This window comes from Hippocampus guttulatus, chromosome 15 (genome assembly GCF_054856545.1).
Source record: "Hippocampus guttulatus isolate MCC_2025c chromosome 15, RoL_Hgut_1.0, whole genome shotgun sequence".
Classification (NCBI taxonomy): Eukaryota; Metazoa; Chordata; class Actinopteri; order Syngnathiformes; family Syngnathidae; genus Hippocampus; species Hippocampus guttulatus.
This window is the reverse complement of record NC_141275.1, coordinates 15530376-15555247: the sequence shown is the minus strand read 5'-3', so window position 1 is coordinate 15555247 and position 24872 is coordinate 15530376. Positions and strand designations below refer to the sequence as shown.

Here is a 24872-nt window from a genome sequence, read left to right as displayed (position 1 = left end):
TTCATTTCATTCTTTTTTTTTTTTTTTTTTAATGATCATTGTGATTATACCGACAAGCTAATCGCGTAACCTGACAGCCTCAGTCTTTAAGGCACAAAGGCAAATTCAACTCAATGAAATGAAGCTGAATTCAATTAACGTAACAGCTGCCGCCTCGGCGCGAGGTGTTAAAAAGAAAGCATTTGCTTTTTGCATCTGTTGTTTTTTTTTTCCCCCTTCTTCTCCGTCTGATTTCCGACTCACCAGCATGTTGCACTGCCCACAAGATGCGCAATTAACGCGCCACTCAGTCGTTTAGCTTTTTAATTGTTCGCCGCTTGCACACGGGGTTCTTGCCAAGCGACGGTGTGCCTCATCAAAAATTGACAACAACAAAACTCAATGCAGAGGACAGCTGTCGCACATCATTTGCTTTTTATTTGAGCGTGACGGAATCAACGGGCAGTTGAACACAGCACCGAAGGGGCCGTGTGGAATTATGACTGCCACTATATGCCTTAGCTGCAATAGTCGCTTGGTAATCTCCGCGGTCAGAGTCCAAAACGAATCCCCAACACTTTCAATTACGAGTCACGTGTTTAATAGACACTTGGGGAGGGAAACAAAATAGTGATCACAATTACTGCTAATAATGAATGCCTTGCCCTTAGTAAATGCCTTCGACTCTCTTCACGTTAAACACACGCGCGCACACACACGGTTACCTTCAGTTAAATAAGTAACACACCTCGCCTTGATTCACAATGACTAATAATGAGTCCCTTACCTCTGAAAGTCGTTAAGAGTCCCAAATTACAGTAATCTTCTTCACTTTCACTTAAGTAGGGTGGTTTCGCACTTACTAAGAATGAAAAAAAAATCCTTTGCGTCCAACTTAAAAAAAAAAACAACTCCGACGTCATGATTTGTTTTGGAAAACACCATAGCAAAATAAATAAGCACCACACCTGAAATACACACCTTCTTGTTTCTCCTCAGGAACAACAACCAAACCAGGCCGTGTTACTCTGTGGCTGTAATTACTCCTCATAAATGCCGGCCCCCGAATAGTTGCCTGACACTGCCCTGCTGTTTGGCCATCATAACATTTCTTCAAATAATTGCTTCTGCGCTAATAGGCGCCATGCCTCACCATATCCGCATACAAGTGCCACACCTCACCACTTTTTCTCAGCACCGCACCACCAAAACTCTATGCCAGGCCGTCAATGGCATTTTGCATCATGTGTTAGCATTACGCTAAATGGAATTTACAAAGGCAAAGCTATGTGGTTGCTTTTCAAAACACAACACATTTTTTTCTTGTTGAGTTTGACAGCAAGTTTCACCCGGGAATGTAAAAAAAAAAAACCCAGCTTGGTCTGTTTTAGGAGCTGGGGAAGAAGATTATGTTGTGAAGTTGAGTTCACTGCCAGCATACAGCGGCAAAAATAATAATAATCAGCCGAAGGATGACAAATTCGTAAGGGGAGCCACTCATATCTCAAGGCATCACTGTATTCAAAATCATGGTCGTACGCAGACGACGAATAACAAACGCTCCAAAAATGCGATGACATGTGCCGATAAGCACTAATGAAAGGTGTTCGGCGGCCATGCTAACAGTGTACTTATTTTACCTTCTTTGATCCCGTGTCTTTCCGCAGCTGTTCATTTTGCGCCACCTGTCCTCCCGCTCAATGCGTTGCTCCACAAAGAATCTCCCTTGTGGCGCAGGTGTGCCTGTCGGGCGTAACACCTGCAGACGCTCCTCACATTCTTTACCCCTCTTGGCCCCCGAATCATCATTCCTCACGATTACATGAGGCCCCAGCCTATTCACGGTTCGCCATCGCAATTACACCATTTTTTAAAAATCTGACATTCACTATTCACTGAAAATCACACTTATTCACGCCAAAAGTATGACTTTGGCACCATCTTTGGGGCGTCTTGCTGCCTGCCAAGGAACTATGATCAAGTGCCGAAGGAGTTTGATTTGGACTAAAGTAGTGCTTTAACTGGTATCATTGTTTTTCGCTCTTTTTAGGTGCTTTGCTGCAAAATGCCAACAGAGGGCGCTAAAACATATATTGTATTAGCTTTGTCACCCAGCCCAAAAAGTATCTGCAAATGGACAAAATTGTGAAAGTCAATCCATGAACAAAAAAAGCGCGGTTTCGCTGTCCCTGCATCCACGCTCCAATTTCATCTTAGCTTTTTCCACTCAAATAATTGACCTCCATATATTTAGCATTGAATTTATTATTTTTAATATTATCAAATTGTATTGTTATGCATTGTTTTATTTTATTATTCATATTTTTTCAAGATTACTATTCCATGTTTTTCAATGACAAATGGATGGCCATCAGGTGTGTCATAGCTAAATACGGCCAGCCAGGGGCAGCAGCGAAGCTGACACTGAGCCAAAATGGGCTTGGACAATGGAGACGTTTGTCACCAGAGAAGAAGAAAATGCTGCCTTTGCGTACAATTGGAAACAGTGCCACTTGCTTTTTTTTAACGAATAAAATATGTAATTATTTTTTTTAAATCTGAAATTAATCGTGCTGCTTTTTTGTGTGATTTTTTTAATCTAGAAAACGTATAGATGTAACTCCACAAAACGATTAACACTATCCCAGTGCTGGATTTTAAAAAGATTTTCCGAGTCTTTGAAGGCAGCAGTGAGACGGAACGAAAGCACCCTGGCAACGCTGTCACAAAAAGAAAGAAAAAACAAGGAAAGAAAGCAACAACGTTGAGCGTCTCGCCCTTCCTCGGGCGCCTCGCAGCTTTGCTCACATATGTATTTGAATATGAATATTAAGTGACCAAATGTTGCGTTAGTTGCCATAAACGGGGTTTTAACGCGTTCGTCATGGTGTTCTTCAACGAACCCAGCTAGCTTAGCCTTTCTTCGTCGAGGCTCCACAGTTGACGTTAGCGTCGAGCTAAAGCTCAAGCGCAGCCGATCGACGATGGCGATTGTGTCCGGCTCCTGCGCGCGGGTCAACGGCTCCCGCAGCGGGCCCTCGGCGGCGGTGGCCGCGGTCCCGGTCCCGTCCCCGTCCTCCGGCCAGTCGCAGCCCATGATAGCCGTGTGGGAATGGCAGGACGATCTGGGCCACTGGCGGCCGTACAGCGGCCAGGTGAGCGCCTACATCGAGCGCTGCCTGTCGCCGCGAGGCCACCGGGGCGGCGCACCCGCCGCCGCCACCATCTGCCTGGGACAGTCGGACCCCGGCCTGTCGCCGTATCTCATCGACGTGGCCAGCTTGAAGCAGTTCAGACAGGACACCGGTCAGTTATCGGAACATCTTCCAGTGTGTGTTGGAGCTACAATTTAAAGGGCCTGCTAAGTAGCGTCGCGCGTTAGCCTTGATGACGGACGCGCTTGTTGTTGTTGTCATCGGAATGTTGACACAGCTGCTCCGCCGGATTAACCGGAAAAAACAGGCAAAAAGTCGGACTTGTGGATTTGGTCGACAAGGGGCGCGGGGTTGAGGGTCGACGTGTAAATGTCTACGTTTGACCAGTTTTCGTGAAAATGCGAGAACTTTACGTCCAAAATGAGGGGTGTGGGGGGGGGGGGGGGGGACCAACTACGGCGGTTGACTAGTTGTCAGAACAAACACTTAAATTTACGTGCACGTTAGTTGTTGAGTCGTCCTTTGACACATTTAGTCTTTTAGGCATTTTCTTCCCCACCCACAGTCTTCAGATTGGTCAATTTAACCCTGCAGAACCCAAGAAGCTTTTTCTTATTTGGAAAATGATGGATTATACATTAAATGACTGCTATATGTTCACTGAACACCAAAATATGTTTTTTCAAATAGTCAATGCTTTAATTCTAATTTAGGATTAGGGCCAAATCGGACCCTTTTGGATTCATTTGAGTAGCAGAATTTATAGGGGCCAAATTGGACCTGGGTTCTCCAGGGTTAAAGGCGAATAGGCTGAATTTTATGAAAAAAGGTAACTATATTCTTTACAACTTGTCGAGTTGAACTGGAAATGATGAAAAAGAACTGAAGTGGTGCAACTTTAAAAAAAAAAAGTTTAAACATTTACCAAACGTTAAGGTGTCGAATGGTTAACTTGTTCCATCAGCTCGTAACTGATTTTAGTTTATTAAATCACTACTGCCCCTTGAAACGAACTGAAATGCCATTACGCATTCCACTTCACCCAAAAAAAAAACCCCCACCACAATTTTAGTGTTAAGAGTAAAGACGAAAAAATATCACTATCTTGTGTCAAAAGGGAGGATGGGCGGACGGCACCTTTTTGACCCAATTGTCGCTTATTTGTTTTTTGTTTTTTATGATATTGGTTGTCTTTCAATAGTAGCAGTAGTTGCAGGCACAAAATCAAGCCGCATGTTTTTTGTGGCTCTTATTAATTGGGCCGCGGCGTCTTTTGGAGAGACTCCAGCCACAGGGAGTACCAGGCAACTAATAAGAGTCAAGCGGAATAAAAGCCACCGAGTGACAACTGGAAAAAGATATCCTTTATTTGTCCCACACTGGGGAAATTTACAGCCTACAGCAGCAAGAACGTGGGTAGAAAGGGGCTCTTTGCAGCGCGGCGGCAAGGCTAAGCGCCGAATTTCGTGCGATGTTTTCCAGGGAAGACTCGATCGGTGCGGCGCTCCCTATTCGCGCAGTCGTCGGGCCTGGGCAGCGGCGTGTACTGGGAGTGGGTCAACGACGAGGGCGGCTGGACGCCGTACGAGACGCGCACGTCCATCCTCCTGGAGCACAGCTACCAGGCCCGACAGGGCACGGCCGACCTGGGCCCGCACGGCCACAACTACATCGTGGACCTCACCTCCCTGGCCCAAGTCAACAAGTCGTCGGGCTTCAGGCGGCAGGTGCGGCGGCAGTGCAACCTGCCCTACCCGCTGGCCTCCTTCGGACCCCCGGCCATCCCCTCGGGGCCCTCGGCGCTACCTACCGGCGCGCCCTCTTCCTCATCCGGGGGCCCGGCCTGCTCCTGCCAGCAGTGTCTTAGCCACGGGGCCACGGGGCCCATGCCCAGCCGGTCCCGTCACTCCTTCTCGTCGGGCAGCCTGAACCGGCCCAGCCTGCAGGGGACCGGCAGGGTGGCGGCGGCGGCGGCGCATCCCACCTCCGTGTACTCGCCGTACCCCCGCAGGCCTCTCTCAGTCGGCGGGATGTCTTGGGGCACCCCCTGGCCCCCGCCGCATTCTGCTAGCCAGCTCGCCGCGCCGCTTCTGAGCAGCCCCTCGGGTGCCAACGGCCTCAGGTTGGTGGGACGCGTCCGGTCTTCTCTTCTTGAACGGAGACAGATTTGTTTAAAAGAGAAAATGAGCTGAAAAATGCCAAACGATCGCTAATCTGTGATTTCACACGGCCGAGGCCAAATTTTGATTGGGTCGATCAAGTTGATCGGGACTTTGTCGACTGACCGCGTGTCTTTTCTCCCCCCCCCCCCCCCTCTTTCTTTCCCTCTGCCAGCGTTCCTTCCATCCCCGTTCAGATCAACGGATCCACCAGTGTCAGCTCGGCCCTGGCAGGTGAAAGAAAACAAACAAACAAAAAAAGCCCTCAAAAGGCTTCCCGTCTACACGGACCATCTTCGCCCCCCCCCCCCCCCCCCCTCTGCGCTCTGCTTTTTTTTTTCTCTTTAATTCCCGGGTGATTTCGAATCAGTTTTTTTGCGCCTCTGCTCTCCCTCTGCTTCCTTCTAACACGCAGCTTGAGAAAGTCAATCAGGAGCCATGACGGGTGTTCTGCAGAGAAAGAAGAAAAATGAAACATTTCAGATGGTCTCAACACTTTTTCCACATCAATCAGAATAAATGAGCAGGCGCTGTACACAAATTTTCAAATTGCCGTCACGTCATAGAAAACGATTTTCGCATGATGTCAAAATACACAATCAAAAAATGCACAAAGACCTACAAGAAAATCATCATAGTTTGGGGATTTGGAGAAACTTGGAGGGGGGGGGGTTGTTTAGTTTTTTTTCTCGGAGGGGGTCGGAGCACCTTTGGCAGCTCCATCTCATCCGTTTTTATTTTTGAATGTGTTCCTTTCTGCTCCTGCGCCTCACCCGCTTTGCCCCACCCTGGCCCCGCCCCACCTCGCCCCCCCCCCTCCCCCTCCACCTCGCCCCGCTCCAGGCATGGCCTCCATTTTGATGTCAGCGGTCGGACTGGGCGTGCACTTCACCACCGCCGCCGCCCCCCTCCCGCAGCCGCCGCCGCCTCCTCCTCCGCCGCATCAGCATCTGCCGCCCCAGCAATTTGCGCTCCCGCCGCCGCTTGCGCCTCCCGTCCAGTTCCCCCCCTCCGGCCGGCCCAGCAAGCCCCCCGGCGGCGGCAGCGGCGGCTCAATTAAGAGAGCCAAGAGGCAGCACAGGAGAGGTAGCTACCACGCCGCCCCCGCCCCCCCTCGCCTTGGAGGACTCTCTCCTCGGCTCCATCGGTCCTCGTGTTTCCGTCCCCCGTCCCCACATTTTGTCTTGTGCTTGCGTCATCCATCCTTCCCTTTTCCATCGCGGTGCTGCCCACACAAGCCAGCGATACGAAAAAGGCACGATTGTCGTATTCGGGGTGGGTGGGGGGGGGGGGGGCGGTCACGGCCGCATTCAATCCCGGCACTCTCGAACCCAATTGGCAGTGTCCCGCATCAGCATCAGCAAGTCTTCCTCACCCGCCTCCTCCTCATTTCCCACCTTTGAACGTGTCGTCGGCGTTCCCCGCCGACTGCCTTTTGCTCACCGGGCAAAAAACGAGCGGTGAACGACGTTGCAAAGTTCCAGGGCAGGATTCCGAAAGCCATCTTTTGTTTCAGCTTCCAGTCAGAGAGCCGAGGAGGTGATCCGGCATTACATGGAGGTGGTGCCCGGCGTCCCGGACGAGGTAGCTCCCGGCTGGCGTGTTGCCCAATTTTTATTTTTTTCTCTCTGACACCTTCCGTTCCTTCCGCCCGGCAGGACTGCATCATCTGCATGGATCAACTGTCCAATCCCTCCGGCTACGAGACGCAGCCCCCGGCGACGGCGGGGGAAGGCGGGCAGGGCATCTTGCCGGACGCTGTGGGGAAGTTTGTCAAGTGCGGGCACACCCTGCATATGCTCTGCATGCTGGCCATGTACAACAACGGCACCAAGGTACGAGCTGCCGAGGGGCCACGCCTCCAAAAGGAGGCTGCGTTTCCGTGACGCTCAAGTGCTTTGCGCCGAAAGCACTTCCGATTCCTGGCGCAATCCGTGGAGAGGAAGTCAATTCTAAATTTTTTGTTCCAGATAATGTAAAAATACAAGAATGTTTTTTTGTTTTGTTTTTTAATATATACAATCAAAAAATTATTAATGTAAACAATTTTTCCAATCAATTCCCGGGCATCCAAATTGTTCATCGGTCGAATGTGTGATTTTTGGATTTGAAGTTCATAACTCGTGAGCCCGATAGCATCAATGCCAAAGTCGTTTTGAGCGTGCTGTCTGCAGACCAATCAAATAAATGTTTTTCCAAAAATATGAGCGTGGCAATTATGCGGTTGGGCTAAAATCCAAATGAATCGGAACATACGCTTATGTAAATAATTGATTTCGTTTCAAAGTAGTTTGAAGAACATAAATTTTGTTCTAAAATGTTGTGCCAAAGACTCATTCGTACTTTAAAATCAAACTATCAGAACATTTGTATTATTTTTCAATAATAGAAAAATGCGAGTGTACTCCAAGAACAGTTTATTTATCGATTAAAATCTGAATTAGAGATACAATGCAGGGGGGGAAAAAAGCTGGTTAGAATTTTTTTGACAATAGAAAGATGAGTATGGTTCCCTTTGATTAAAAACTTTTTGGATTTATTTAGGATATATTATTCAATCAAGGCTACACACCGTGTGTTGAATCCTACCCGTCTTCCGGGAACTCTGGAGTGGTTTACGCCAAAAGTGCCGCCGATCGTCAAGTCGCTCTTCTCCGATCGGGGGTTGCACGGATCCGTTCAAAAGCCGACGCGGCTTTTCTTGTCCTCAGGACGGCAGCCTTCAGTGCCCCTCGTGTAAGACCATCTACGGCGAAAAGACGGGCACGCAGCCAAAAGGCAAGATGGAGATTTACAGCATCCCGCAAGCGCTGCCCGGACACCCGGACTGCGGCGCCATCCAGATCATCTACAGCATCCTGCCGGGAATACAGGTGGGCCGCGCCCTCGGCCGGCGTCGACGACGCGCGTCCTCGACGCCGGCGCTCATCGCGCCTTCCTTTTGTCCTGGCGCCGCAGGGTCCGGAGCATCCCAACCCGGGACAGCCCTTCACCTGCCGAGGATTCCCTCGCTTCTGCTTCTTGCCCGACAGCGACAAAGGCAGGAAGGTAGTCACACAACAAAATCCTGTTTCGACACCAGCGATGCATTGCCACACTCGGCCTGTGAGAGGTGGAAAACCTGACATGTCAGCTAGCATATAAAGCTAACATGGGATGCGAAATTAGCCTTCAAAACCAGTGACGCTTTCATCTACCCGGCGCGGCAAAGTAGTCCACAACTTTCCATGCTCCAAACTATTTTCCCAACTAGCAAAGTACCTGTGTGCAGCTTCTTTTTTCACAATTAACAAGTCCAACAATCTGCACATTGAACACGGAACAACAATGAACACCTAACTTTTCGATGACTTGAGTTTCCAGGTTCATTCCAAGGGTCCGTTTTGCTGCGTTTGGGTGGGGCGTTGTGTCCGTCCGTGCACACACAAGTATGTCCAATTAAAGACTTGGAATACTTGAAACGATTCCCCCAAAAAACAACTGCAATCATTCAGTTTTCCATCCAAACTTTTTCCGTCTAACGAATGCACCTGCTCCAATCAACCCCGATTGTTCACAGCCGTCCTGCACACAAAATATTGACCACCAGGCGGCACAATTTCTCGTTTTAAAATTGGGTTTAGGCTCAAGCAAAATAATGGCTCCAACAGCTGACTCAATTTTGCAACCTGGTCAAAGGTGTCCCGAGGGTTTGTTTCCGTTGGGTTTTACCTGCGGAGGGCAAAAAAAACGTACCCCACCCATTCTCATCCCCTCATGCTCCCATCTTTTTTTTTTTTTTGTGCGTCCAAAGGTTCTGGAGCTGCTAAAGGTGGCGTGGATGCGGCGCCTCATCTTCACGGTGGGCACGTCCAGCACCACCGGCGAGCCCGACACGGTGGTGTGGAACGGCATTCACCACAAGACGGAGATGATGTCCAACCTGTCGGGACACGGCTTCCCGGACCCCAACTACCTGGACAACGTCCTGTCGGAGCTGGCCTCGCAGGGCGTGACCGAGGACTGCCTCAAAGCCCCCGGCTGCAGCAGCTAAGTCATTGCCTGCCCTCTCCAAAAGGAAAATAAAAATTAAAAAAATCACATCCTCCAACTGGAAGGGAACATCACCATACAAGCACTGGAATAGGGGAGAAAATCCCAGAAACTTTTCCACCTTCGGAAGTCATATCAGATCCGTAACAGGCCAGAAGCGCAACCCTCTGTGTGGAAGTGAACACAAGTGCTTTTGCGGTGATATCCTGCTTTCTGCTACGGTTCCGATGCAGTTACATTCCCACAAACCTAATTCCGGAAAATATATATTTTTGTTGTTGTTGCTGCGCTTTATTCTTAATTTCTATCATGATCCACATTGTCCCCACCGCCACTTTTCCCGCTCGGTTGACTTGATGACACCGGCACTTCAAAACTCATAAAGCACTTTAGTTGTGACGGCGCAGAAAACTGTGATTAAAAAGTCAGAAAAAAAAAAATCAAGCGTGGAAGTTATGCAATTGAAAGCGTAGCAAAGCGACGTCGCGTTAGCCTACTTTTGGGGGGTTGTAGGAAATTGATTTAAGAAACAAGTGGTGACCAGAAATCAGTTAAAGACACATAATCTTTAACACTCTTGTGCTTTAGTTAGCGCCCTAATCAGAAACCTGCACCATTTCACTAACCTTAATCCTTTGGACTCATCAGCTAGCGAAACGGGCGCAATTTCTCCTTCAGTTAGCATTGCAGCCGAATCGTGCGCAGCTTGACGCCCTATCCTGACTGTCAGTCTGAAGACAGAAGCCAACAAAAGCGCTCCCAACACACAGTGACAATCAAGGCCTCACTTCCTGTACTCACACGAATGATCCCGCCTCTTGGGCACAAGTCACTGCAATAAAGAGAAAAAGATTGACGACGACAAAGACTCCGTGGTGTCCATCGGGAAATACGCGGCGGCACACAACATAAAACACAGAAGCAAGGCAACACATTTTATTTGGAAAGGCCTAATTGGCGTTAAGGTACAGCATGTTTACATGGGGGTTAGTCATCATAGCATTCTTTACTGTTAAGTCTGGGACGGACAGGCCCCGCTTGATACATTCAGACTGACTTGTTTTAGCCACGTAATATTATGGTACATATAGTTCAAGCCCTTGGAGCATTTATTCCATATCCTCGATATGCAGTTTAAGCTCCGTGGGCTAGTGCGCTTTGCCACAATTTATCATCTGCATGCAACTAGTACTAAGTGAAGCGCCAGATGCTAACAGGTGGAATTGTATGATGTTGAAGTTGTCCTACTTGTACGCAGAAATGTCAAACGGCGGCGGGAAAAAGCGTCCTAAAACATCAAGAATATCGAATAAATGCTCAAATGGCTTTGAATAAATCTGCTAACGTACAAAAGGCTGTATTAATCTCATGCTCCTACAGGGGGCGTCCATACGCTGGATACAAAACTAATTCAAACGGTTTGGGGGGGGGGGCCTGTTCTTTAGCTGGCCTATAAAATTTCAACAGCTGGGTTAGCTTCCCATGCTTGCCAGCTTGAAGCTGTAGATGGCTTCTCGTGCGAGCCAGCCACTAACTACTTGGCCAGAATTAAAATGTGGACCGCAATGTTGGTGTCTCTAACCCAAGATGACAATCAGTTAGCTGGAATGACAAGAGTGATTATTAATTCTTATGCTAGCTGGCCGCCGTCTGGTTTACCAGGATGAAGATGTTGAAGCCGACGGTAGCTTTTTGCACCAGCTAGAGTGAATACATTGCCCACGTTCAAATTCACAGGCTGAGCCCTCCAAGGCCGCATGACGGCACTTCCGGCGCGACTTGAGCGCACACGGTGTTCAAATTCGCCACGGTTCATGCGGTCCAGGGACGCTACATTAGGAGCCTTTGAAAGTATTAAAGGACGCAGCTTGCGAATTGTCTTTCTAGACTTTCGAAACCACGTGCAGTCGAGTTGGGTTGGAAGTGATGTCATGCAGCCTTCAGAGGACGCAGCCTGTAAATTTGGCACAGCCATTGCCACAAATTAACTCAATGAAGGTAGACTGCTACGTTATGTTTTTTTTAACTATCAATCCAGAGTATGTGGCCCCCGCTAAGCGTTATTGTTTTAGTTAGCATCCCTGCACATGGCGATGTTACATTTTAATAAATAGAATAAATAAAAAAGGTACAAACTTGATTTATAGTGTTAGTAATAACGGTGTGGATGCTAATCGCGCGCGCGCACACACATACACGACGTGACTTTTTTTTAGTGCTAATGTTAGCAAACAAATGAGAAAAAAAACAACAATAATGATCATCATTATCGCCATGGCAGATTGTTGACCACGCCATTTCTGGGCTCTGACTCCCTTCAGTAGTTGACTTTTCCTGGTACTTGCATGTTGACTCCACTGTAGTCCACCATGTACATGGGCCACTGCTGAGGACACAAAACGGCGGCAGAATGTCAGTCGTGTCGGGAACCGTAACTTTGGCGTTTTTGTTCATCATCACTGCTGAGTGAGCTATGGGCAAAGCTAGCTCAAGTCAAGACGGACTGTAGCCTCCGTTCGCTTCTCGTGTTATCTAGCCACAGTCAGACCGAGTCAAGACGTCGACTTATCTGTTAGCTTCCCATGCTACATAGCCACCGACTTGGGAGCTAGAATTAAGAAGTAGATGTGTTCGTTTCTGCCAACTGTTTCGTTGCAGTTTAGTGGTAGCTAGCCGCAAATTGGACTCCTAAGCTCGCTATGCCTGTAGCTGCTAGCTTGCTTTGTCGTGTTATTTATTGCAAAATTGCTACTTTAGCTTCTTCCATTTTAGAGGTTCCACTGCATTTTGTACATCTGCACTCTTCAGACTATACAACACGTACCATGACTGGAATCTGACTGGCCGGCGGAGCAAGCTCTGTGGAGGAGGGAGCGGGTCCTCTGCGGGTCTCCTGGACTCGCTTGCGCTTTCTTCGACTGGTAGAGGCTTCGGACGCTAACGCTTGTGTAACAAAAAAAAGAAAAAAACGGTGGCTAACATGAGGCAGCAGCCATGATGGTGCTGCTGCTGAGGATGATGACGCATGCGTACCTGTGTTGCAAGGCTGACTGCACAGTTCTGAAAAAGGCCTGTGAGAGACAGAACAACCACCATTAGCATACAGTAGTTGTTAGCACATTAGGATAGTATCCATTTTAGTACGCAATTTCTCTATTGAGGTTGTGTGGAAAATCCCAATTATAAATCGTATTGTGGCCGTTCTGGGCTAACGTTGCTAGCACGGTTTGCTCACTGTAGCTGGCTCTTGACACTGAAGCAGATTTTGTCTTTGGCGTGGAGGATCCTCTCCAGGCAAGTGGCGTCGTAGGCACCCGGGTTGCGGAAGGGCACGTCTTTGGGGAGGCCGTCCACTTGCACACACTCCGGGCTGCCACGGATCAGCTTGTACGGCACAGCCACCGCGCGGTCCAGCCCCAGAGCCTCGCCTTGAGACATCGCAAAGTCACGATGTTCACGACATTGCCTACGATATTGTTGTCGTTCCCCCCCCCCCCAAATTACCGTATTTCTTGTTGAACAGCTCCTTGACCTGCTCGCGGAGGACCACCTTCTCCCCGACTCGGTTGACGTCGTCGTCGTCATCGTCATCGTCTAACAGAAGACACGTAGTATTTATCCACGAGCTAAGCGAAACGACTAAACGGTTAGCGACAACTCACCATTTATGGTAGCGTACGCCTTCTTGAGTAAAGTGACCCGTCGAGGTGCTGAAGAACAACGGAGGTTATCGGGAGGGTTTTTCAATGTGAGCGCGCATTGGTCGATGAATTTTGTTTTACGCTTACCGGGCTTTGGAATAAGGCCTTGGAAAGGTCTGGAAATCGAGAAGATCGGCAGTTAGCGGCCATTGTAAAAGTTGTCTTCCAACAATTTACATTTGGAGATTCATGCTAAATATAAAGCGAGGAATTTCGGAAAGACGTGCTTTTCTTTTCATGCGCCGGAAAAGCAAAAATAGCCTGTGAACGCGGAAGAGTACATACAGTAAGTGCACAACATGCGGCGTTAACCTGGTGATGGTGAAGTTGATTTTGTCGGCGACCGCCAGGATGCGCTCCAGGTTCTGGGAGCCGAAGGTGCAGGGCTTCCGGAAGGGGATGCCGGGGGGGAGTCCCTCGATGATGACAGAGTCCGGGTTGTTCTTGATGCGCTTGTAAGGCACTTGCACCGGGTACTTGATGCCCAGCGCCTCGCCGTACTTCCTGTTGAACAGGTCCTGGACCTGCTCCCGCAGGGTGTTGGCCAGGTCGATCCTGGACAGCTTGGACTCCAGGCCCTCTTTAAAATGGGGGATGACAGAATGACATCGGGAGTTTGTTTGTTTTTTTACAATCCTCACTGTGGTTTGTGCCCCCTGCCCCCCCCCCCCCCAACCTCTTTACTAGTGACCCTACACCTTGATTTCAGAGCTGATTTTCTTACTGATAAACTACGCATGGCAGCGTTGTACCTGAGAAAGCGGGTCTCTTGGACAACACCGCAGCGTCTTCCGTCAGCGGCGTCACTTCCTTGGCGTCCAGCTCTGTAATTAGGAGCCGTTCCAACCTTGAATACGCTTTGAAAGCACCTTGGTAAGATCCACCCAAACAACAGAAACTCCGGCAGCCAACTTTGACCTACCCGAGTCGCTGACAGAAGGCAACTCTTGTTTGACGTGCTCGCTCAGCAGCTTGGGCCTGCGGACACGATACGGCAGAAACGCGGCTTGGCGTTTTGCGCAAAGAGGGAGGAGAGTGTGCGGGTGGGGGGGGGGGGGGTCATCTGCGCTCACGTTTTGATGACGAACCGGATGCGGCTGGCGGCGGCCAGGATCTTGCGCAACTTGGCCGCCCCGAAGCAGTTGGGCCGACGCAACGCGATGCCCTCGGGCAACCCGGTGACAAACAGCTCCTCGGGGTACATCTGGAACTTGGAGTAGGGCACCTTGGCCGGCTCGGGGAGGCCCAAAGCTTCCGCTGAGCAACAAAATGACGGAAAGTGTTTTGTGAAAAACACATCAAGCAAAACAAAACATACAGGGAGGGGGCGGGGGGGGGGGGGCGGCTCGAACATACCGTACTTCATGCTGAATAAGTTCTCCACTTGTCCGCGCAGCTGAAGAATCATTTCACCAATGTCCTCCACCAGTCTTCCGGCTGAACCAATCGACGACAAAACAGAAATAGGCGCCCTTTTGCTCATCAACAAAATAATCGCGTCTTCATCGAGACCTTTAAAATGAGGTCCGACTCATTTTATCTTGATGTTTTTAAAGAACGTGTTTAGCGCACGTCATTCAAACACAGCGTCATAGAAAATTCATGACATCTCAAAAGCCCACACCGAGATGTGTCTCCATGTGGGGGGGGGTTCCCCATACATTGATTTTTGAACGCGTTCCGCACAAATATTGGCTTGAAGTTTTTCATAGAATCTCTACAGTGAATATATTTGAAGATGATGTCATCGTGTTAAGGTATGCTGAGAAAATAATTGCATGTCCGTCGTGCCCTCTGCAAGAGCTTTGATACAAGATACCAATTGATGTGATTTGTTCCACGTAGGAAAAAAAAAGGGTTACCTTCAGGGGGTCTTCGGCTGCCCTGGGGTGCCGCGTTGGGCGACAAGGCTTCGCCGGCTGCAAGAGGCAAAGAGGCCGTCAGAGTAGTTTTCAAATATTTCTACACTCGGAATGACATCCATGAGCTACTTTTATCGTTTCTTGTATCTTATTTTGGTGACCTCTGAATTATGGATTGATTGATAGGCGGGGTCATGTACTTTGCAGTCGGGAGTTCATATGGAGCGCTTGGATTTGTCGCGTGCGCTTACCTTCGGTTTGTCTCCTGCAGTGGTCATTTGTGAAAGAAAAGAAACTTAAGCAAAGCAGAGTCAAAAAACAAGAAAATAAATAGAAAAGATGAGAACAAAAAGCATGGGCGCTAAACCCCAACAACACATTTGCGTGGACTCTCATTCGCCAAGCAACTTGCTGGAGTTTCTTGATGTTGAAGTTTCTTTCAAAAGTTTGTTTTTTGTTTTGTCCCCCCCCAATTTAGAGAGAGTAACTGCACAAATGTTGTCTTGGGTGTGTACTCAAGGCAGCTGTGTGTGAGACTGGAGGGCGGGTCTTAAATCAATCTAGTGGAAGAAGAGCTACAGTGGAGGGGGGGGGGGGGGTCAGGACAGGGCGCGGGGCTTCGGATGTGGCGGCATCACTAAGGCGGGGTTTGACGTTTCAAGTTCATACATGAGGCCCTAAACAACAAGCAGGCAGGGGGGGGGGGGGGGGGGGGGGTCTGCAAGCCGTTGGGGGCCCGGCCGGTGGTGCGGCACGGCTGGGGAGCAGGTGTGGAGGTTACCTGCGCGGCTTTCCGCCGGGTGGTGGGGGGCCGAGGCACCCGAGGGACGCGAGGGAGAGGACGTGGCCCCACGTGAGGCGGGCTCGGGTGCCGGCTCGCTGGCCTCCTCCGCACCGGAGCCGGCTTCTGAACACAACAACAGCCTTCAATGTCCAGTTTGTAGTTTATGGTCCTTTTGGACTCCATTTAAATGATTATTATTTTTTTTAATGTTTATCGGAGAGGACCCTTAACACAATTTGCAGTTTGGGGCCCTTAATAAAGGTTGTGGTTAAGGGTCCTTTGCACACTTAATTGTAATTGAGAGTAGATACATTTTGTAGTTTTGTGTCCCTTGCAAAGTTTGTGGTCTTTTACTGAGTTTGCGGTGGACAGTATGCTCTATAGTTTGAAGTTTATGACCCCTTTACATTTCAAGTCATCTACTAAGTGTGTCGTCCTTTATCGAGTTAGTTTCGGGTCCCCTTCAGCGCGTTTGTAGTTTCAACCACGTGACGCTACGGCTGCCTGATTTACCCGGCACCGTCACTTGAATGATGTCCCCGTCCGGAGGCTCCGTTTTAATCCTCTTCACGGGCAGGCAATCTGCCGAAGGACCTGTTGGGGGCATCATCGTCATCAACCACTTCCCCGTCACATATTCATCAATATTTTTTTATTTGGCTAATATGGGGGGGGGGGGGGGGGTCGGTCTCAGGGGGAATGACTGCATATGCTAAGAAACGTTGGATTAATACATGTGGCAGCACAGAATGTCCGTGGAGTGAACGATGTTGTAATATCTTATTTTGCAGACCCAATCAATGACGTCATTGATCGATCGGCAAACGATCACATGAGAACCAATCGCCGATTTTTGCGTCAAGTCCAATCATCCTCATCGTCATCCTCCTCCCGTCTGAATGTCCGCCCCGCGGCTTCATTTTTACCTGCTTCGCGCTCGGCCGGGGGACTCGCGCAGGCGCCGGTGGACCTGTTCAATTCAACACACGGCACAGCTCATTAGGAACGGCGAGGTGGCGTCCAATCGGCGTGATGCGACGCGATGGGACGCGTTCTGACCGGCTGCTGTGAGGATTGACTGGCAGCTCCGCGGCAGGGGGCGTGAGGCTCGGATTCTCGGTCAGAGTGTCTTCGGGGGTGGCGGCTCCAGCGTCCTGCTTGCTTTCCTCCTTCGACATCTTGCCGGCAGCTTTGGGGAGGTGGGGGGGGGGGGGGGGGGGGGTCAGCTCGGGCTTCCATTTTTGTAATTTTCAGCTTTATGAAAAGATTGGCGTTTTGGGTTCTTAAAAACAACTTCTGGTTTAGGGCCCCCTTTTCTTTTGGGTTCTTAAAAAAGTTCAATTTATTTTATTTTATTTTTTACAAACTCGTTTTTAATCCTAATTTAGAGCACTGGTTGAACACCGGCGAAATGATTGGATCTCCAACGAATCTGCGAAATTGGTTTTATCGGTACGCCCGTATTATGCCAAAATGTTGAAATGAGAACTTGGAAGTCAACGCGTGTCACAGAACGAAGAAGATATGATTGATGTTTGGAGGTAGGCTGGGTTCTAAACGCAGATGATACGTGCGCTGCTGTCGAGTGAGCGCCAGCTGAATTTGTCTTACCTGTGAAAATCTTTTCATCAAACATCCTGGAAGGCAAATCAGACAAGAGAAGATGAGTCAACGCCAGCATCCCTCACTCCGTTTCCACTTGAAAGTTGAATAACAAGCCTGAGGTGGACCTGTGATCCCCCCCCCCCACCCCTTTGGAATGACGTTCAATCAATGAAAGAGTCGAACCCGCCGCTGAAGGGAAGTCATGAATGCCGTTTAGCAGTGGGCCGTAGCTCGAGCAGACAGATGGTCGCGTTCGGCTTCTTATCAAAAAAAATCCGGTCGGGATTCGAGCCGCAACTCGGCCGCCGTAGGCTCGCGTTTCCTCAACGTCCTCCGAAGGGGAAGAAAGGTGGCACGTACCGCCTGACCACGAATCGGATGGCGTGTCGCTCATCCAGGATGCGTTTGAGTTTGGGGACCCCGTAGGTGCACGGACGCTTGAAGGGAATCTGGTCCGGGATGCCCAGGATCTCCACCGCGCCCGGGTCGCACGCAATCTTGCGGTAGGGCACCGGCACCATGTGGTCCAGACCGAGGGCCTCGGCTACAACACAACAAACAAAATGCGCCGTCGGTCAGGCCTAACCAATGTGGATTATGATTTTTTTTTGGGGGGGGGGGGGGGGGGGGGGTTTCAGGCACGGGCCCCATGCGGCTTTTGCAGGCCGCCGGTGAGCCCTCCCTGGTTTCTTGAGTCCTCCTCACCATATCTGCTGTTGAACAGGATCTGGACACATTCCCTTAACGTGTTAATATCCTCCGTCTCCCGGATGAACGAGTCCCATTTTTCTGTAGAGGATGACAAAAAAAGAAAAAAAAAATGAATGTATTGTTCTTTTTATTTTTAATAATAGAAGCCGTTAATTCCCAGAAGTTATTGGAGGGCGGACGCAATTTTTTAATTTTTTTTTTTTACACTCAGTTGCTGAGTTATTAGCGCACTTTAGCCCCTTTCGCACCACTGAGGAGAGATTGTGCAGGCATTGAGCCACATGCTGCTTCATTGAGACAAGATATCCGTTTTCCCAGTTGCCCCATCCAACCTGGCAAAATACACCCTCCTAAAAAAATGTAGTCAAAACAGGAATCGGAATCATTTTACATGAAAAGTCACTCATGGCAATATTGTGCCGGGTTCTGTGTAAAAGACACAGAGCCGTCTTACGTTTACAGCAATTCCCCCCCCCCCCACAAAGATTTGTCTCTGTGCCCAAAAATGGAGCAGTTGAGTTAGAAAATTAGCTGTGGTCCTACTTTGATTGATTCTGTGCCAGATTTCGTTTTTACCGTCATTTTGCAGTGGATCTCCACCAGCCAAGGTAATGTACAGCAAAGTGGCCATATCAGGCCAGATTCGGTGTAAAAGATCATCAAATGTTCAGGAGGCTTTTGTCTCCGTACAAACGTGCGGAAGCTAAGAAATCACACGAGGCTGCAGAATGACCGTACCGGATTCGGCGTCAAAGACCAAAGGGTTGAAGCATACCTGATTTTTCGTGCACGATGGAGAAAAGTAGCCTCTTGGATATGTGAACACTCGCAGGTGTCTGACCCTGCTCACCGGGTACTTTTGTTGTCTCATCTGAAAAATAATAACAATAAGAAGAAGAGTTTAGCGACATTCGCTGCATCCGGTTCAGATTCCAGGCCTAACTCCACCGGGGGTATTACCAATGCTAGCAGCTTCCTTCCCACATGCGCCCTTGTCTGTCCACTTGGCCAGTCGGTCCTTGCCCAGGTTGAGGAGCGACGAGGGTTTGAAGTCCAGCGGACCATCTGGGTGGGGTTTGGAGGACATGGGCATGCCGTACAGGAAGTTTGAGAGAACAGAGTTGGCGGAAGTGGCGGGACTTGACGGTGTGACTACCTGGGCAGTAGTCTTGACTGGGCCAGCGCCGCCCTGAGCCACGGGGCTGCCGGAAGAGCTTTGATGGCCCAGCTCCGCGCTCGCCGACTTGGCTTCGCGAGACAAGTCTTCCGTCGGCCTGCGCGCAGACCAGAGGAGACGCGCGTCAAACAAGAGCCGCGCGGAGCTGCCACGCTTGCGGGGACGGAACTAGCGGCAGACGCTGAACTAGTTGCAGAGCCACAACCGGTCCCAGAACTAGTTGTGGAGCCGTAACTAGCCGCGGAGCTGGAACCATTGCGGAGCTGGAACTAGTCACAGAGCCAGAACTTGTTGGGGAACAAGTCACAGACTGAGAATCGGTCTCTGAACTATTTGCAGATGCAGATTTCGTCACAGAACAGTTCCAAACTCCACTGTGGTTCCTGATCTGCCTCCAGTTCACGGTCAGCACTTTGTGAACATTGTGGAACATTTGCTGAGTGCCGCAATAATGAAAACTACATTTTCAGTTTCTCCGAATAGTCCAGAAAATGTTGAGTCTGTGGCGAAAGCCTCCAAAAGCATGACGGTTTTTATTCACAGAAATAAATATTTGGTGCACCTCCCAAAAATGGAACATTTCAAGTTTTTGTGAATTGTGTGGAAAATGTGGCTTATCTCGAAACACCTTTACATTTACAGTCTTGACCCTCCCCCCAAAAATATGACATCAGGGTTGACTTGAATAGTTTGCAATATTTGGGGCACCCCCTGAAAAATGTGGGCAAATGTCTGGCCTGGGTTAGGTGCTGACCTTGTGACGGTGAAGTGTATCCTGTGGCTTTGCTCCAGAATCTTTATGAGCGTCTTGGAGTCATACTCGGATGGCTTCCTCAAGGAAACGCCCTCCGGTAGGCCGCGGGCCACAAGGCAAGCGGGCTCTTTCTGGAGCCACTCGTAAGGCACGGGCACCAGGGTGCTCTTTCCGGCCGCTTCACCTGCACACACCACAGAGGAATCGGTTGATTTCAGACCAAAAAAAAAATCCAGCCCAGCCATTAACATCACATTTACAATTTTGGGGGTGACTAAAACGAGAAACATAGTGCACCCTCCAACCCTTTGTCTTCTGTAAATAGGGCGGAAAATGTGTCGCACCGCCCCAAAAAACAAAACCATTCCATTTACTGTTTCGGTTAAAAAAAAAAAAAAAACGTGGTGCACCCTCAAACAGTTTTACATTTGCCACCTGACCCGGCATGATTCTGAAGAGAGTGCTTACTGTAGAGAACGGTGAAGACCTCGTCCACCATCTTCCTCAGGACAAAAATGTTGGACTGAGTGTCCGGTGGTGGTGGCGGCAGTGGCGGAGGGAGTGGGGGTACTCTGCCGAGTTTCCCGTGCTCGCCTTCCTTTCCCGCCTTGCCCGGTTCCACGTCTTGGTCTTTGGCCACGGTCATGTTGGGCAGGCAAGTGGCCGCCCCTGCGAGAAAAGAACGCGAGTGGCATTGAAGGGCCAGCTTGTTTTGCATTCCACTAATGCCGTTTAGCGGCGTCATCACACCGGACAGGCGACAGATTTGTTCTCCGGGGAGGGGGCGCGGGGAGTAATCAACGTGTCACGCTTGAAAAATAGCTGCTGATAAAATTAATGACGTGTTTGTGCCGTCGTCTTTTCCACTTGGAATGTAAAGGATTGTCCGCGAGGAGGGAGTGGTGCCAAAAGCCAAATTGTAAGAAAAAAACAGAATGATGGCAGTGCAGTGGAAGACGTCTCTGACACTGCCTGTAAACATTACATCTGTTGTTTTGTGGGAAGCACAGCGGACCATTTATGGGTTTGTGGAATATCTGGTGCACCCCAAAAACCTCACGTTCAGAGTTTTGGCGATGGAAACTTACGGCAATGCTTGTAGAATTCGGTCTGGATTTCTCTCTTGGAGTTGAGGAAACTTCGCCCCTTTTCCGTGCCGAGTGCGATGACGCTGTCCTCGTGGACGGTGATGCAGGCCACCTCCGCGTTGAGCTTGGACATGGCCATACACTGGACAAAACACTCGGTCACTACACCACGTTTGGCGAGTACATCTCGTCGTAAGTAGTTCCACGAGATGCGCGATGGCCGACCTACCACAGAGTCCAGGGCCGACACCAAGCTGGTGAGGATCTCCTGCCTGGCCGACAGCGCCGGAACCGGAGGGTCGCAGCGGGAGGTGGGCCGCACGCCGTCACATGCCAGCTTCCTCATTTGAGACATGGCCTCTAGAGAGACAACAATAACACACTTTAGACCTGTTAGCATCTGTTCACCATTATGCTAGCATGTGTTAGCCACATACTAGCATCTGTTGTCATCTATTAGCTTAGCACTGGTTAGCCTCTGTTAGCCACAATTTAGCTTCATAAAGTCTAATGCTGCTTTGGGTTAGCTTAGCATCTTCTTCTCTCATGTACTCTAGATAGACAGACAGACAGACAGACCTCGGTTACTTTGGCATCGGTTAGCCAGGTGCGTTTGCGCCTACGAATGACTAGTTAACGCATGAAATCATGTTGGCTCTGTTAGCTTCGCATTTGGTAGCCATGTTCCAGTATCTGAGTCACCAGTTCGTCTCTTTTTGATAAATTTGCCCCTGGAGTGCCGCCGTTCGACCGCGTCTTGATCTGTTTATTTTTGTGTTGATCAATGTGCGCCGTCCCAATGAAATTAATAAATAATAATCTGTTATTTTAGCATCAGATAGCTCTTTCAGTCACGTGCCCGGCGAGCTAACGAAGACGAGGCTGACCGGCGCAGCCGCGTTGCCACGGTAACCGCAACCCGTCTCCTTGGAAACTAATCTCGGGGCATGCGAACAATGTGGCGCTGGCCCTTTAATCTCTGCAGACACTGCCAACCATTATGCCGGCCTCTGGCTCAACTGACAGAGGAGGAAGATGGACGAAGAGGAAGAGGCGGGCGTGGTCGTCTAAATGCGTTTCCCCTGAGGCCACAGCAAACATTCAAACACCCCCCACCCCTCCCTCCTCTTCACTGATTAGGGCCTGAACACATCGACCAGATCAGGACGTGACGCAGGAGGAGTTAAGATTTAGCAGGATGATAAAGTATACACAGTCAATGGCGATGACATACGAACCTGCTGGGGTGAGGCTTTGTGTTAATACCATGGGGGAAATTGTGCATCACACAAATTCGGACACTTAAGGTTATGGGAACAGTGTGTGGAAATGTGGCCCACATGCCCAAAAAAACAAAACATAAAATATCTATGGTTTATAACATTTAGCAGACCCCCAAAAACTATGTTCTTTATGAATTGCATGGAACTTTTTGGCACACTCCTCAACAATGTATGGTTTCTATGAACAGTGTAAAAAATGTGGCGCCATCTCTTTTTTTTTAATATCAAGGGTGTTGAACGTGGGGTACACCTCACAAAAAACGGGGCATTCACCGTTTCGGCAAATAGTGTGGAAAATACGGAAAGCCCCCCAAATTTATATAAATACTGTGAAAAAATGTGGTGCAATGTGGACATTTTGGGGAACTACACCCAAAATAATCAAGATTAAAGCTTTTTATGAAAATCTGACGCACCCCCAAAGACGCCTGTGAGTCGTGTAGAAAATGTTGTGCATTAGCCATGAAAAATTGGATAGTGTGGACAATGTGCCACATCCCTCCAAAATTTCAGCGAGTGTCGAACCCCCCGGGCCTAATTTACGATGACAAATTATTTTAGCACACATGGAGCAGCAACACAGACAAGCAAAACATGACACGAGTATATTTCAACACCACAATGTTCAAGCAGCCCATATAATTGCCCCAAACTCGACATTGGCCAGAAGCCTTTGGGACTCGAACCTAAATTTGACAACAGTGGTGCACACGTGCTTAACCACTAGTCCGCCATGTTCCCCAATGCAATCTCAACTAGGACTTTGTTGACTCGTTGGTTTAAATGTGTAATTTAAATCTGACATTATTTAAAATCATTTCTCCGTTAACAATGTTTCACGAACAGCGACGACACTTGTTGGTTTTATCATTTATCTCATGAATAAAATAATGACCACAAATGATCTGCTTCAATACACTGTTGTGCTGTAAAATAACAACGGAAAAAAGTAATCCTAAACTCGAGCAATGCCTTGGTAAAAAGATTAAAATGGTGTGTACGAAACGTTCCGTTTGTCTGTGCAGCAGCTGGCTTTGTTGCGTGAGCCTAATAACCTTTAAAACGGACACTTAAGCGAAGGACGAATGTAAATAACAAAAAACCAACTGACACCACGCACTCGTAGTCTTGACACCACAAGAGAGGCGAGTCTTCATTTTGTTGCTGGGTGAATTCGGTCACTGACAGTTATTAATTGAGGTGTTCAACAAGCAACCAAGTGCGAGCTAATTAGCTAACGGGCAAGCTAAGTAGCTGGCTAGCTAGTTCACGAGCAAACGTTAGCACCCCCTCCCCACCACCTCTCTCTGATGTCGTCGCGAAATAATCTATATATTCTCCACGTACAATTCACACATTTGCCCGTTTATGTACATTGTACGATGTAAATGTGTCGAAAAATGGGGAAAAATAAAAGCAATCTCACCTTAATTCGCTATTAAATCGCTTTTGTCGGTTGCTGTCAATCCCGGAATTTTTTTTTTAATCCATCGTTTAAAAAAAACACGAATGTTGCTCAAAACACTTCGACAAAAAAACGGACGTAATCTTAATCTCAATCTTTGTACCCCCGTCTCTCGCTCTTATTTTTCTTCCACAGCAGTACTAGTAGAAGTGTCCTTTTTGCACCTCCTTCTCGTTCTTTGTTCTGTAATCCAGTAAAATTGAAAGTCATTCGCCCTCCTGCTAATCCCAACCCCAACTCAACGGCAGCGTCCATTGGCTGCGGCCGGCGGGGCCGAGCAGGATTAACCGGAAAAACTCCGGGAAGGAAATCGGTGGGCCAAAAAATGAGAGAAAGGGAAATTCCGGGCGTGTTTCATCATTTTATCGCATCCGTCCAAACAAGTTAAGTGAATGCCAGCGAGAAAATGAATTACACAGCAAGTTGGCAAACATGAGGCCCAGGGGCCAAAAATAGCGGTGAGTGCGGTCCATCAATGCTCATAGTAGCGTGAAAAATAAATGTATTTATTACCAGCATTCGTCTCAAAAACTTCTCAAAATAGATTGGTGTGTACAGTAGTTAAAAAAAAGGAAATGCAGCTTTGTATTGTTTAAAAGTTATATATGATCCGTATATGTCACGTGAAACAAAAATGCGGCTGAAAAAATATGCGCAGAAAAGCGTTTTTAAAAGTAAACCATTGTTTTCTGATTTATACACATTTAAAAACAGCGTAGATCGTTTTTAAAGTACTCGTGAAAAAGTCATTTAGGGCAAAAATATATGTATAAACCCCCCCCCCCCCAAAAAAACAGGGCTTTCTACCAGAAAGAAAAAGGAGGTGAATACATATAATCTAAGTGAAAAGGTAACTGCTTAAAAGCAAATCAAAACGATTAAAAATATGATAAATATTTTTCAAATTATGTATGTACAATCTGCATAATACAAAAATTAACCAAAGTGCAAGGGTCAAATACGCTACATAAAAAAAAGGTCTGTTAAAAAAAAGTCAGGCATGATACTTTTAAGGTGTGTAGATAATTCTTTTTCAATATGTGAATATTGAAGATGTAATTCATATGAAATGTTAACAAATATATTGTAAAATAAAGAATTATACACACACACACAC

At 48.5% G+C, this 24872-nt stretch overlaps 2 protein-coding genes across 5 annotated transcripts; one reads left to right on the top strand and one right to left on the bottom strand.

Annotated features, from left to right (window-relative positions):
• The first annotated feature begins 2667 nt into the window (after positions 1-2667).
• Positions 2668-10191, top strand: dtx2 (deltex 2, E3 ubiquitin ligase). 2 transcript variants are annotated; one of them, XM_086130436.1, is made up of 9 exons: positions 2668-3285; positions 4617-5256; positions 5469-5527; positions 6137-6379; positions 6810-6877; positions 6952-7128; positions 8005-8166; positions 8252-8341; positions 9087-10191. In XM_086130436.1, exons 1-9 carry the CDS (start codon positions 2964-2966, stop codon positions 9324-9326), a joined length of 2001 nt encoding a protein of 666 aa, XP_085986562.1. In that variant the 5' UTR covers positions 2668-2963; the 3' UTR covers positions 9327-10191. The 2 variants fall into 2 exon arrangements, with proteins under 2 accessions (XP_085986562.1, XP_085986563.1); XM_086130437.1 differs by lacking the exon at positions 6137-6379.
• A 56-nt stretch (positions 10192-10247) lies between these two features.
• gtf2ird1 (GTF2I repeat domain containing 1) lies at positions 10248-23983 on the bottom strand. 3 transcript variants are annotated; one of them, XM_086130435.1, is made up of 27 exons: positions 23717-23983; positions 21237-21367; positions 21008-21149; positions 20388-20588; positions 19920-20103; positions 18949-19262; positions 18764-18859; positions 17983-18066; positions 17638-17821; positions 17284-17309; positions 16732-16861; positions 16599-16642; positions 16186-16266; positions 15670-15795; positions 14889-14945; positions 14383-14463; positions 14100-14283; positions 13949-14004; positions 13779-13850; positions 13339-13606; positions 13114-13142; positions 12988-13035; positions 12830-12919; positions 12561-12753; positions 12359-12396; positions 12150-12268; positions 10248-11711 (listed from the first exon to the last, which is right to left on the bottom strand). In XM_086130435.1, the coding sequence occupies exons 2-27, from the start codon at positions 21360-21362 to the stop codon at positions 11643-11645; spliced, it is 3042 nt and encodes a 1013-aa protein (XP_085986561.1). In that variant the 5' UTR covers positions 21363-21367; positions 23717-23983; the 3' UTR covers positions 10248-11642. The 3 variants fall into 3 exon arrangements, with proteins under 3 accessions (XP_085986561.1, XP_085986560.1, XP_085986559.1); XM_086130434.1 differs by lacking the exon at positions 23717-23983 and adding an exon at positions 23411-23527 and having other exon boundaries at positions 10248-11708; XM_086130433.1 differs by lacking the exon at positions 23717-23983 and adding an exon at positions 23411-23524.
• Positions 23984-24872: the final 889 nt, after the last annotated feature.

Coding starts and splice junctions, on each gene's coding strand:
- dtx2 (XM_086130436.1), top strand. CDS start 2,964: ATGGCGATTGTGTCCGGCTCCTGCGCGCGGGTCAACGGCTCCCGCAGC. Junction 3,286..4,616: donor GCAGTTCAGACAGGACACCG/GTCAGTTATCGG, acceptor GATGTTTTCCAG/GGAAGACTCGATCGGTGCGG. Junction 5,528..6,136: donor TGTCAGCTCGGCCCTGGCAG/GTGAAAGAAAAC, acceptor GCCCCGCTCCAG/GCATGGCCTCCATTTTGATG.
- gtf2ird1 (XM_086130433.1), bottom strand. CDS start 23,447: ATGAAGACTCGCCTCTCTTGTGGTGTCAAGACTACGA. Junction 19,263..19,919: donor ATACACTTCACCGTCACAAG/GTCAGCACCTAA, acceptor GTCTGCGCGCAG/GCCGACGGAAGACTTGTCTC. Junction 16,643..16,731: donor GTCAATCCTCACAGCAGCCG/GTCAGAACGCGT, acceptor TGAATTGAACAG/GTCCACCGGCGCCTGCGCGA.